The 12,919-nt window shown below is 41.6% G+C and overlaps 1 protein-coding gene across 3 annotated transcripts in view; it reads right to left on the bottom strand.

Moving 5' to 3' along the window:
- UACA (uveal autoantigen with coiled-coil domains and ankyrin repeats) overlaps positions 1-1,532 on the bottom strand; it is a 111,487-nt gene extending 109,955 nt beyond the window's left edge. For all 3 annotated transcript variants that reach the window (XM_069098183.1, XM_069098184.1, XM_069098185.1), the window contains exon 1: positions 1,320-1,532. In XM_069098183.1, coding sequence (XP_068954284.1) covers positions 1,320-1,394 — 75 coding nt within the window. In that variant the 5' untranslated portion in view covers positions 1,395-1,532. The remainder of the gene's footprint in view (positions 1-1,319) is intronic.
- Positions 1,533-12,919: the final 11,387 nt, after the last annotated feature.

Raw genomic sequence — 12,919 nt, 5'->3', positions numbered from 1 at the left:
GTCTGGAAAGGCAAGCTGGACCCAGATTACAAAGGGCATAAGGGGCACCCCTCCTCAAATGTTCATACTATCCATAATCAGAATATCTTTTTTAAAATTCTGGGGTACAGACCCTCATCCTTACACAACTTACTTTCATTTTAAAGCTAATTAATCCTAGAAATAAAAATTATTAAGCAAGATATAAAATATAAAAAGAAGAGGAAATAGTGCTTTAAGGTTTGCAAATCATTTTTACATAATGGATCCTGTAAATTGGGTGCTATGCCTACCCCCATTTTACAGAAGAGGGAATTAAGTGGGTCAGTAAGTATCTAAGGCAGGATTTGAAGTTAGATCTTCCTAACTTCAAGACCAGCACTCTATCCACCATGTCAGAAATTACAGTGACTTGAATAATCCCTAGAAGTCTTGGGAAGTGATCGATTTTTCAGGAAAGAGGAAGATACTGTTTTGAGCATTCTAGGAAAATAATGAGACTAGTTTCGAGATTACATCTTCTACAGGTTTCTGGTTGACCAAGACCTTTTTCTTTTTGCATCCTGGGGTTTAGATCACATCTCCATTAGCTTAAATTGTCAGTTATCAAGTCTCAGGAAGTTCCCCAACAACGCCCTTTGAGCCTCTAGGTTGGGTCCTCTGTACTATCTACACATTACAGCGAAGTATCGCGGATTTCGCCATCGCACAAACTTTCTAGGAGCCTCCCCGAGCCCACGGCTTCTCCCCAACCTCCCAACACCATTCCAGCTTCCGTTTCCATCCTCTGCACGCCACTAGCTAGAAAGCCACACTCTGACTTTGCAAGTCCCACGCGGAATTAACGCAATGTCGAGCCCCCGAGCGCGGCAGCCCCCTCCTCTTTGCACTGGTCCCTCCAGACCTCGTCCCCGCCTCCGGGCCCAGACCCTCCAGTGACTTCAATAAGCCGGGGGGCGCCGGGCGAGGACCGGGGGGAGCGGCCCTTCTTCGCCTAGTCCGAGGGCGACATCCCAATCCGACCCGCCGGACTGTCTCCTGGAGAGTCTCGCTTGCCCCGTCCGGCCCCTGGCTTTCGTCCTGTCGGTTCCCCGGGGCCAGAGTCTCGCTCATCCCATCAGTCCCCCAGGGTCGGAGTCTGGCTCGTCCCGTCAGTCCTGGGAGTCGGACTCTCGCCCCCGGAGGGTCCCCAGAAGAGGCTGGGGGGAACCGGTGGGATTTAGGGGAGGGGGGTCGGAGGGTTCAGAAGCAGACCGGACCCAGGGGTGGGAGAGAAGGGAGAGCGAAGGGAAAGCGGGGACCCCGAGGCCGGGACGCCAGCGGGTGCGGGAGACACTTACCGGGCCGGCTGCCCCGCTGGCAGGGGCTGGGGCGGGCCCCTCTTGCCTCTTCAGGCGAGACTTGAGGCTCTTCATGGTCTCCAGCTCTCGGCCCGGCTGGCGCAAGGGCGCAGAGGCTCCCGGGCTGCAGGGCGCGCGAGACGCTCCTTCCCCGCCCCACCTGCCACCTGGGGAGGGGGAGGGGCGGGCGGGAGGACCCTGCCCGGGGGGACCCGCCTCGGGGGGGGGGGGGGGGGTTCCCGCCCCACCTCCCAGCCAATCGTGAGGAGGCCCTGAGGAGGGAGGGGACCCGGCCCAGACCAATAGGGATTCGGGAAAGGGGAGGGACTTCCCCTTTAAATTTCTTCTCCGCCCCATCCCTTTCTTTCCCGAAGAAAGTTTGTTGGAGACTAACCTGCAGAGATTTACCGGAAAGAGGTTGTAGGGGTGGGAGGTGAGTGCCTTGGAGGTGGCTTTGGGACCCCAGGAGCATTGTCTCTAGGCTAAACCAGATGCCCCAACCCTTTGGCCACTCTGGCCAAGGCTTCCTACTGGATCAATGACCACCAATGTGAGCTTTATATAAAGTCGGGTTAGGTTCAGTTCAATTCAGTAAACATTTAAAGGCCTACTATGTGTCACGAAGTACTCTAAGCTTTGGGGGTACAAAAAGAGGCAAAAGACAGTCCCTGCCTCAAAAGAGCTTATAATCTAATTGGGAAGACAACGTGCGAAAGATGCGCAAAGCAAGCTACATACAGAATAAATAGTGGGAAAGCACTAGAATTAAATAAAGGGGTTAGGGAAGGCTTCCTGTAGAAGGTGGAATTTTTTCAAACTTATTAAAGTTTTTGGACAGATAAAAATGGAGCAGTCAGTGAAGAAGTAACCTAAGTAATCTTAGATCCTAAATCACCACAAATTGAGGGCTTCAGAAGGCTTCTTATTTCATTGTTCATTTCAACCCCTCCATGCTTTACTGCATAATATCTACAACCGTGCATATATTGACAGGTAACTCAGAGACTAGAAATGGAACCAGTTGTAAAGAAATGGTGGGGTGGGGAGGCAGTAGGGAAGTAATACTATGTAGAGGGGTACAGAAAGGGGCAAATATTGCTGACAAATTGAAGAATAAAATAGGCTTTGAGAAAAAATATTTGTGGATCAAGTATAGAATACACAGTTACGGGAGGTCACACACATGCAAACTCAACACAAAACATTTCACTGTGCTAAACTGAAGATTAGATACAGTTGTCCATATATAATTCATAGGATCATAAATTTGCTACTTGTCTAGCTCAACATCCCAGCTGTAAGAACAGCAGAGGAAAGTGACATTCAAACAAGCTCACACAGCTAGTAATTGTCCTTCAAGAGTTGAACCCATATCTTCGGATTCTAATTCCACCATTCATTCTGCCACTGCCAGCAGCCTTCCTCTCTCACCGGTTCAGCTCTACACTATCTCTTTACTCTAGAATCAAACCTTTGCCTTTTTGTCTTATAGCTCCCCAGATTTCCCTAAAACTCAGCCCAAGGTTACTCCGGCTATCCTCTCTGCTTCTACTTGTTTGCAGTTAAAAGCTTCATAAGAGTACCTACCATGTACACTATACTTAAGTATTCTCTCATCAACTAGACCCTCTAATCCCCAAGCAATCTTTTTTTTTTTTTCCTTTATAGCCATTCTTTCATACTCCCCATCCATTGCCCCTCTCCCAGGAAATATATCAAACTCCTAGCTAAGAAGTTCTGGATAATGGATGGCCTCAATTCTCTCTACCTTTGCCAGCAGACATTCTGGTAGCTGAGACAGTGATCTTTTCAATCTGATGTGTTATTTGACTCCAAATTTTATAGCAGTTTGTGCCTGGATTTTATATCCTTGGAAAAACAGGACTGGAATCCTTTTTGCCCTTTCTAATCAAAAGGAAGTTGGTCAGATGTTTCCCTTTTTTTTTTTCAAGGAAAGAGGGAATAGGAGACAAGGGGAAAATGATGGATGATGGCAACAATATAAAAATAGTCCAAACTCTAGCCAGTATAAAAATTTCTTTTAAATCCAGCTTATTAATATCCCCAAAAGGTCCAGTATAAAAATATTGTTTTCAAAAAGGAAAGCCAAGGATGATGGACCACTCGGTAATCCTTTCTGCTGGGAAGGCTGGGGCTAGTTAGTTGATCCTTTGAACTCTGGAGTTCTAAGCTGCAGAATGACTAAAAGCTAATTCCATGTCTGAACCCAAGAACCAATATGGGGAACCCTTAAAAGCAAGGGCCAACAGACTGCCTAAAGAGGGGCAAACCATTCTGTGCCAAAAAACAGAGCAGACCAAAGCTTCCATGCCCATTAGCAGTGGAATCAGGCCATGAGTGGTTATTCCATTTTCAGCTCGGGAAAGATATGGATATCCAGCCTTGAAAAAAAAAAAATACAACTTGATTTCCTTTGAGAATTGCTTTTTGTTGTATATAAATTATTTGAACGAAAAGTCTTCCATGAGATAAAGAAATGAGTTTAATAAATATAAGCAGAATTCTTGTTAAATGTTTACCATCTTGTATTTCAAGGACAATATATTGCTATTTATTTATATTATTTAAGGAGAAATAAAATTAGCAGGCTGCTGAACAATGTCCAATATTTTGCTACAAATGGGATAGTTACATAAAGTAATTCATCCTAACAAGATATTTATTCAGCCATGCACCCTTTCCAAAGAGAAACATCCATGTTTCTGACATACAAAAGCCCCTTTTTATATGAAAGGTCAGTTGCTTTCTTTAGAAACAGCTTAGAGCTACCCAACTTTTTATGTTATAAGAAAGTCTTCAAAAGTTTTTTGGGCAAATGTCAGTGAAGAAAACCCATTAAACAGTGTTAACAAAACAACATTGAACCAGAAAAGCTAAAGTTTTCCCAGTTATTTAGAGAAGATACTGGATCTTCTCTTCATTGATCCTGCTTAATGTTTCAGGGCTCAAAATTTTGTCAAATGAGTTGTCTTTGGCTACTTGTCTCTTTCAAGCCTTGTATCCAATCAAATATCCAGTTGTCTTTATTCTTTTTTTATTGTCTTTCCAGACTTTTTTCTTATTACTTTCTCCCCCACATTCTACTTTCCAATCAAAAGGACCTACTTGCTCCATTACATTCCAATGTCTTTCTCCTACTGCCATCTCCCCATGCCTGGAATGCTCTTTCCTAGCATCACCTCTTAGAATAACTCATTCCTGTCTTCTTAATCCATTTGTTAGTACTTGATAGCCTTAGGGGAAAGGGGGAGACAATAAGTATTTCAGTCAGTACTGCTGTAATATGAAATACTAGTTCCTAAAAATCATTAAGCTACGCAAAATCAAGCAATAAAAATCTTATGGGATAAAACTTATTGGGAAGTTAAAAAAAACGGTGGGGGGGATGGATTTAGAGGCAAAGCACTCAGAACTTTGTTAGTGACATTAAAAAAAAAGATAGGAACCTAATGAATATAGTATAGTTTTACATGTTAAATGGTTAAGAAATACATGAATTCTACAACAAATGTTGTCAGCCTTCTGGCCTTGGGCTGCTTTTGGCCTTCATCTTGTTCCCATGAGTTCAGGCTGGCAAAGCACATGGTTACAGGCAAGAGGATGACCTCAATAGACCACAACTCCAGAGCACAGGGGCCAAGAGCTGTTGTCACAGGGGAATGTATGATTGAGGATTAGTCCTCCTCTGCCTACAGCTCCTACTGTAACAGAAGATATACAATAAATTTGGCACTTTACTTTGAAAAAGACTTTAATTTTACTTGTGGAAGTAGGCATCAAAAGTGTTGTAGCTTGTGACATTGTCAGGTAGGATAGTTTTCTGTATTCTCTGTTTCTCAAGGATTAAATAATGTACAAACAAATATAACATTTTTGAAATTTGTGTTGTCTCAAATTGTTGCCTAATATATCAATATAATTGAAACAAAATCATGATTTCAAAACAAGCGTTACAACAAAACTGATTATAATGCCTATTATTACACACACACACACACACACACACACACACACACACACAGCCATTGACTACTAACATTTGGATTAGGAATCCTGGAATTGAGGAATTTGTTGAATGGGTGAATGGGGGTGGAGAGAGAGGAGGAAATGAGGTATTCCATGTCTGATTTCTTCATTGATATAGGGAACTCTCAGTAGGAAATTGCCCTTATCAATGTGGACCACCCATCCTACGACTTATGGTTTCTACTTTGGAGACACTTAGAGAATTGCCTAGGGGACACAGAGGTTAAATTACCTTCCTAGGTTTACACTAATAATATGTTCAGTATATTTCAGGGGTTTACTAACTCCCAAGGTAGAAGCCAGATCTCTCCACTACACTAGACTGACTCTCATACTTTGTGTTTCCTTTTACCTTAAGGGGAAAGACTACAAGTTGACTGGTAGGTAAGAAACAAAACTATCCTGGGTAAAAATTCCTCCAAGGGGTCCCTACAATAAAAAGGGTAGTCCAACCAAGGCTCTGATTCACACCATGCAAAAGCAAATAGTATGGCTCAAAAAGAAATCAAATACATGCATGAATAAAAAGGCATGTACTTTGTTCCTGGCACCATTGCTAAGAGCTAGGATGTAAATAGAAAAAGCCATACAAGTCCTTGGTCTCAATGAGCTCACACTTTAATGAAGGGAACCAACAAATAAAAGAGAGCTGAGGAGGGATGGCAAGGCTCAGAGGTGCTTAGGTTATTAAAATGGCTAACAAGACAGCTCTGGGGGACAGCAGTGCATAGAAGAAGGGCAGATGAAAAGACCTGGTAGTCCTCCATGTCATCAAAAATGATTGGGTTATTGGCTTTCAATTCATTCAAATTCTGTAAGCAACCCAAGCAACGAGGAACACAAGGGGATAGATCACTCTGGAAATGACATTCTTCCTGTCTGGCTGTCCTGGGCAGGAAAACTTAAAAACAGCCCCTTCTCCCTTTAATGGTCATGCTGGGGGGAGGGGGGGGAAGTGGGGGAGTTATTCCTTGGAGTCAGAAACTCTGCCCAGTACCTAGTATAGTTCTTAGCACATAATAGATGCTTAATAAATGCTTGTTAGATTGAATTTAATTGAATTGGTCTCTCTTACATTAGTCACTTCCTTTCCCATGCCATTTACCACCTCTTTAATTTAGGTTATTATACTTGGACTGTTGAAATTAACTCCTAAATAGTTTGCCCTGTCACCAGTGGCTCACCTAATCTTAGCTGCCCACTGTCCACAGCTCAATTTTCTTAAAGTAATACAAGGATCATGTCATTTCCTTGCTCAAAAATCTCCAATAACTATTTAGCCTGGGGTTAAAGTCCCCAAAATTGGGTCTCAGTTTATCTTGCCAGCCTTTTTGCTGCCTATTCCTCTATTTAAACCCTATAGTGCCAGCTAGACTGGTCTTAACATTACCCAAACATACCATATAACCTTCTGCCTCCAGGCCTTTTCTCATGCTGCTTTCTGTCTTCCTGGAATGCCTATCTCTGTCCCTGCTGATCTCCACCTATTGAAATCCTACCCATCCTTCAAAGCCCAGCTCAAATATCACTTTTTCCATAAAGCTTTCTCTGATTACCCAGCCTAAGATGATCTCCTGCTACTGTGAATTCCACTGTTCTATTTTTATGGCATATATTTGCATCAAATCTGCGCTGTATAGTTATTTGTATACATATCTTTCCTACTTAATTGTAAACTCTTTGAGGCCAAGGGTGCGTGGTCCTATTTCCTATGTATGTACTTAGTACATAAGTGGGTACTTTGTACATATTCAGTAACATTTATTGAATGAATGAGTAGATACATTTTTCTATTTTGTTATTACTGTGTACTACTATTTCTCTTTGTGTGTGTTAGTGTCCAGGGAAAACAAAATTATGAACATTGTAAGGATGGGGGGTGGGTGTCTTCCCACCTACCTCCTGCCCCCATGACTGTCTAACTTGCCTCCCCCTAATTTAGAATATTACATTTGGACTATTAAAAGACTCCTAAATTGTTTGCCCTGTCACCAGTGTCTCACTCCTCTAATCTAACCTATCAACTGTTGCCAGCTTAATTTGCCTAAAGTAGTGCAAGGATCATTTCATTCTCTTGCTCAAAAATCTCCAATAGCTCCTTTTTGCCCACCAAATATGGCACTTTGTGTTACTGGAGCAATCTTTCTGTTCCTCTGGTTCAACACAGTTGTCTTAGGGACAGCACACTTTTTCAGGCTCCAAATAAGCTCCCCCGATTGGCTCACAGCTCTCTCTTGGATGTAATTAGCAATTCTGTTTTTAACTATGCTTTAAGTTGCACTTTCTTGTGTCCTTGGAACTGCAAGAGTTATTATGGACTTGAGTGCTAGCTTCCTTCTTTCTGCTGTTAACTTGATAAAGCCAAGGAGCCAGATAGAGTTGCAAGAAAAGCTTATATCAGTCTCCAGAAATGTTGGGCAAGTTATTTTTGTGAAACAAATGCACAAAATCTCCATGAAGTCTGTGTCCAGGAGCGTTTATGGATTTCCCAGACTAGACACTCAATAGCCAGTGTCTGCTTATCCTTGTTTGAGAGCAGCTAAGTAAATAACGCTAGCTTAAATAAACAGTGATATGTTTTTATACTGGTTTTGAAGTCCCTGATGTCTTCAGTTCCTATCATTACTATCCCTTAAGCTATTTTTACTATTATCACAACTATTTGCATCATCTTTTCCTTGAGGAAATGCAAGAGATTTAAAAAGCCCTTTTTTTAAAGCCCTTTTATGATTATTCTTAAAAATCCATTTTACCACCTTGTTGAAAAGTCCGTTTTCTTGTCATGCTTCTTTTTTCAGAGATTTGCTAGAGTCAGCTCTTGCTATTGAGAGCTGACTCAAATTTTCAGGGAGCATTTATACCTTGGAAAATGGCAGATGTTCCAAATCAGGGCTTGATTTGTTTTTTGTTGATTGTCTATACTTTAAAAAGAAATGGAGAAAATATAGATTAAACTTAAAAATTTATCCTGCTATGTGTTTTCCAGAATTGATTGTTAAACAGTTACCAGAACTCCCCTGCTCCCTTTCCTCAGATAGAGAAGAAAGATTTTCCTCTTCTCTTCCTGTTCCTTTCTTCCATTTCCTTTATTTTCAGTTTTATAACATGAATACCATCCACTGAAACTCTATTCCAATAAGAGATAGCCCTGCGTTTTCAGAAGCTACAAAACTACTAAGTAAAAGTGTAGAAGTTATGTATGTGGCCACATCTGTCAGTCTAGGACCAAACTACTTAAATTCTGAAAGGCCCTTCACTGGAAGGTTGACTACCAGGCATGATTGTTTATCTGTTTTTTGAGCACAGCCACTGTTGAAGACTATACCCTGGGGTTTAGAAGGTTGCAATCTTATATTAGCAAAGGGTTGTGATTTGTCTTAGTAAAAGGGGAAGCTGGATCAGATCTGTGATTTCATTGATAGAAGGAACTCCCAGTGAGGAAATAACCTTCTACCAAGGAAGAACTATACTTGCTTAGAAGTTTGCTACACTTGCTTAGCTTTAGGGAGCTCCCTGCATCACTGAAGAGATTAAATGCTTTGCCCACAGTTACAAAGACGAGATTCGGACTTTACACTGATGTTGGGAGTTATGGACTCTGAGGCCAACTGTGTATCCACTATTCTGTACTGCCTTTCTGCACTAATGAAATCACAAACCTTTTGAAGTAAGCCTTAGATCAAGGTGAAGTAGTGAGGATCTGAGTCAGAGGCCCTGGCTTCAAATCTCAGCTTGATGGGTTACAATCTATACTGACTTTGAGCAAGCCACTTAATCTCTTTTCCTCATCTTCAAAATAAGAGAATCGGACTAAGTATCTTCTAAGGTTCCTTTCAGCTCTCAATCTATAATTTTATTAACCTATAAGGTTCCCTCTGAGGCAGCTACATGGTTCAGTAGATAGAGCAATGGGCCTATTAGTCAGGAAGACTTGAGTTCAAATTAGGCCTCAGATGCTTAATAGCTGTGTGACCCTGGGCAAGTCACTTAACCTTTGTTTGCCTAATCCACTGAAGAAGGAAATGGCAAACCACTTCAGAATCTTTGCTAAAAAAAACCCATATGAGGTCACAAAGAGTCAGACATGTCTGAGTGACTGAACAACAAGGCATTTTCTGAGTCTATGTTTGAACCTATCATTAACCAATATTTACTGAGTACCAGCAAAGTGCTAAGCACCACATGGGAAATATAAAAAGACATGGTACTGTCCTTGGAAAGCTTAACTGAGGAAACAACTCTAACATGCACGAAACAGTTAGAGACCAATATAGTAACATACTGTATGGTCTTTATTACAGATATAATAGTTGAGAGAAGAAAGAAATCAGATTGGATGGAATAAAGTCAGATAGGACTTCACAGAGGAGATGGCACTTGAGATAGAAAGAATAGGGAGAATTTGGTCAAGTAAAGTGAGGAGGAAGGACATTCTTTGCAGGGCATGAGTAAAGGCTTAGAGACAGGAGGAAGAGTAGTGTTTAGAGGGGATGGGAAGTGGCCTGTTTAATGAGATTAAAATGTGTATGTTGAGGAGAGTGGAAAATTAGGTTGGACTGCAAAGAAGGCTAGCTATTTCAGGATTTATTTAAATAACGTGCATGTAGTCCTTTGACTCTGATGGGGGTGAATTTTACCTTTGTGCCAGGGTGGAGACCTCCCCCCAACTTTCTAGTCTACTAATCAATGTGCCACAACAATAGCACCAAATCCTTCCTAGATGCCTTTTATATATAATAGACAGCTAGATGGTGCAGTGATTAGGGATTTGGGACTGGAATCAGGAAGACCTGAATTCAAATATAACCATAGACACTAGCTTTATGACCTTGGGCAAGTCAGTGTTTGCCTTGATTTTCTCATCTGTAAAATGGGGATAATAAGAGCATCTATCTCCCAGAGTTGATGTGAGGATCAAATGAGATAATAGTTGTAAAAGGTTTAGCACAATGCCTAGCACATAGTAAGCACTATATAATTATTAGCTATTACATTATTGTTGTTGCTGTCTTCCCCTAGTAGAATGTAAGTTTCTTGAGGGCAGGGACTATCTTGATTGCTTGTATGTATATCCCCAGGACTTAATACAGTGCCTGGCATACAGTGAGTACTTAGTAAATTGTCTATAAATCTATTTAATTAGATCTTAATAGAGTGAAATGAATACAGTAGAAACTCCATAGGCAGTTAGATAGCATAGTGGATAGAGAGTACCAGGTCTGGTGTCAAATCCAGCCTCAGACACTCACTAGGGACCCTGGGCAACTCAGCCTTGTTTGCTTCAGTTTCCTTATCTGTCAAATGAGTTGGAGAAGGGAAATGGCAAACCACTTTAGTATCTTTGCCAAGAAAACCCCAAATGGAGTCATGAAGAGTTGGACATGACTGAAAAACAACTGAACAACAATTAGGAATAATGGAAAGAGCACTGGATCTGGGTTCCAATTCTGATTCTGCCACTTTCTGCCCCTTCCACATACTATCTTACTCTTGTCTCTGCCTTTGCTCATGCCCTACAAAGAAAAACCACTTGGACAAACCATTTCCCATCTTAGTGCCTTACTTCCTCATCCATAAATCGGGTGATTGGACTAACTGGCCTTTGAGGGGATTTTCCGTGTCTAAAACTTATGATAATGATGATCATGAAAGAGATAAAGAAAGATACATGTAGATATAAAATTGCATAAGTAAAATGATGACTTTCAAGAATTGGAGAACTTTGGAGTGGCTAGGTGGCACAGTAAATAGAGTACTGGCATTGGAGTCAGGAGGACCTAAGTTCAAATCTGGCCTCAGACACTTGACACAGTTACTAGCCACATGACTTTGGGCAAGTCACTTAACCCCAATTGCCCTCCAAAAAAAATAATGGGAGAACTTCAAGGTAAATCAGAGATTCCCATTCCAAAGAGTCTTTTTCCCCTTCTGTCATTTGAAGTGAACTGAATGGAAGTGGTTATGGGAGGCTGTCACTTCTACCTACTCTGGATAGTCCAAATTCAGTGAGCCAGCAGTAGCTCTCCATTATACCATGAAGTGACAGGAGCAATCAACCACTCCCTCCCAAAGTAGATGCCAATGCAGTTAGCTGGCCAAAGTTACTTATGCAACAAAGGTTCATCTGGATGAGCACCCTACCTAGGACTGAAACTTTAACCCCAGGTATGAGAGACTAGAGGCAATACTCACACCCTCCTCTGTTGTCAAATGCAAGATTGAAACAGGTTGGCTAATTTTTTTTTTTTAAGAGATAAAGTCTTTCTGTCTCCAGGCATGTTTTGACTTTCAAACCATCTTCATTTTTCTCAAGATCTAGGTCCAGCACTGTAGCAGCAAGCACCCCAAGCGTCCTCAGGGTGGCTGCCCATACAGGTTCTTGGATCTGCTTTGATAAAGGAAAGCAACTCAAAATGGGTTAACAAGCTTACTTTAATCAGTCAGACATATATCGTTTACCTTGTTCAGGGGAAAACTTCACCCCAAACTTCGAAGTATACAGGCAGAATTATCAAGACAGAAACAGATCAAGTAGACAGCTTTCCAAACTGTCCAGCCATTACATCCATACCAAACAACATCTGGGTTTCAAAGCTGGGGGGCTCCAGACAACGGCTTCCCAGAATCCATATCAAATCACAGAACACTTCTCAAAGTGAGCCCCCAAAACAAAGCCTCACATCAGGGCTTATATAGCCTTCTCCTGGCTCAGAGAATGTAACAACCTTATTGACCCACTGGCCAATCAAAAAGTATCTACTGAAAAACAAGCCTCCCACCCCAGGCTTCAGGTGCACTTTGGCCTAGGGGCAGGGAAGATCTTCCAAATTTGCATTCCCATTACAAGCACCATGTCTTCCATGAAGCCTTTCCTAATCTGTCTATTTAAGCTATCATAGAATTATTGTCATAGGCTGAAAGGAGATCAAGTCCCCTCATTTGTCTGATAAGAAAATTGAGGCCCAGAGAGGTTAAGTTATCTACCCAAGGTCACAATGGTTATAAAGAGAAGAAATGGGATTTGAATTCTGGGCTTCTGACTCCAAACCCAGCACTCATTCCATGAAGTGACTCCTCCCTCTTAAGAGTTTCTTTTGCTACTCTCTACACACTGTCACAGTCTAGCTTATACTGTAACATTTGCAATATATTAGTATACATGTTTCATCCCCAACCCCTTCCTCCAACCCAGGTTACAAATTCCTTGAGGGGAAGACTGTAATTTTAAATCTTTGTAGTCTGAGTCCCTAGCATAATTCTGTATGCATGATAGATGCTTAATAAATGTTTGTTGAAATCTAAGTAGCAAGAACCAAAACCTAAAATTAAATTCTGTATATTTGAATGACCAAGATAGGTTCTGGGGAAAAAAAATTAGAAAATGTACCTTACTTCCTTCTTTGCAAAAGTGGGGGACTACAAGTGTGCAAGAACATTGTCAGATTTAGTTATATTGATTAGATCTGATGAGTTACTTTTTTACCTCTCCTCTTTTTTCTTCCCCCTCTTCATTTTCTCCCCCCTTTCCTCCATCTCCCTCTTCTCCTCTCTCT

Source organism: Petaurus breviceps, unplaced genomic scaffold (assembly GCF_028583685.1).
Source record: "Petaurus breviceps papuanus isolate PSGF00001 unplaced genomic scaffold, PetGlider_PUasm1.0 37, whole genome shotgun sequence".
NCBI lineage: Eukaryota > Metazoa > Chordata > Mammalia > Diprotodontia > Petauridae > Petaurus > Petaurus breviceps.
Note: the sequence above shows the minus strand (reverse complement) of the source record. Positions and strands in the feature narration are given on the sequence as shown.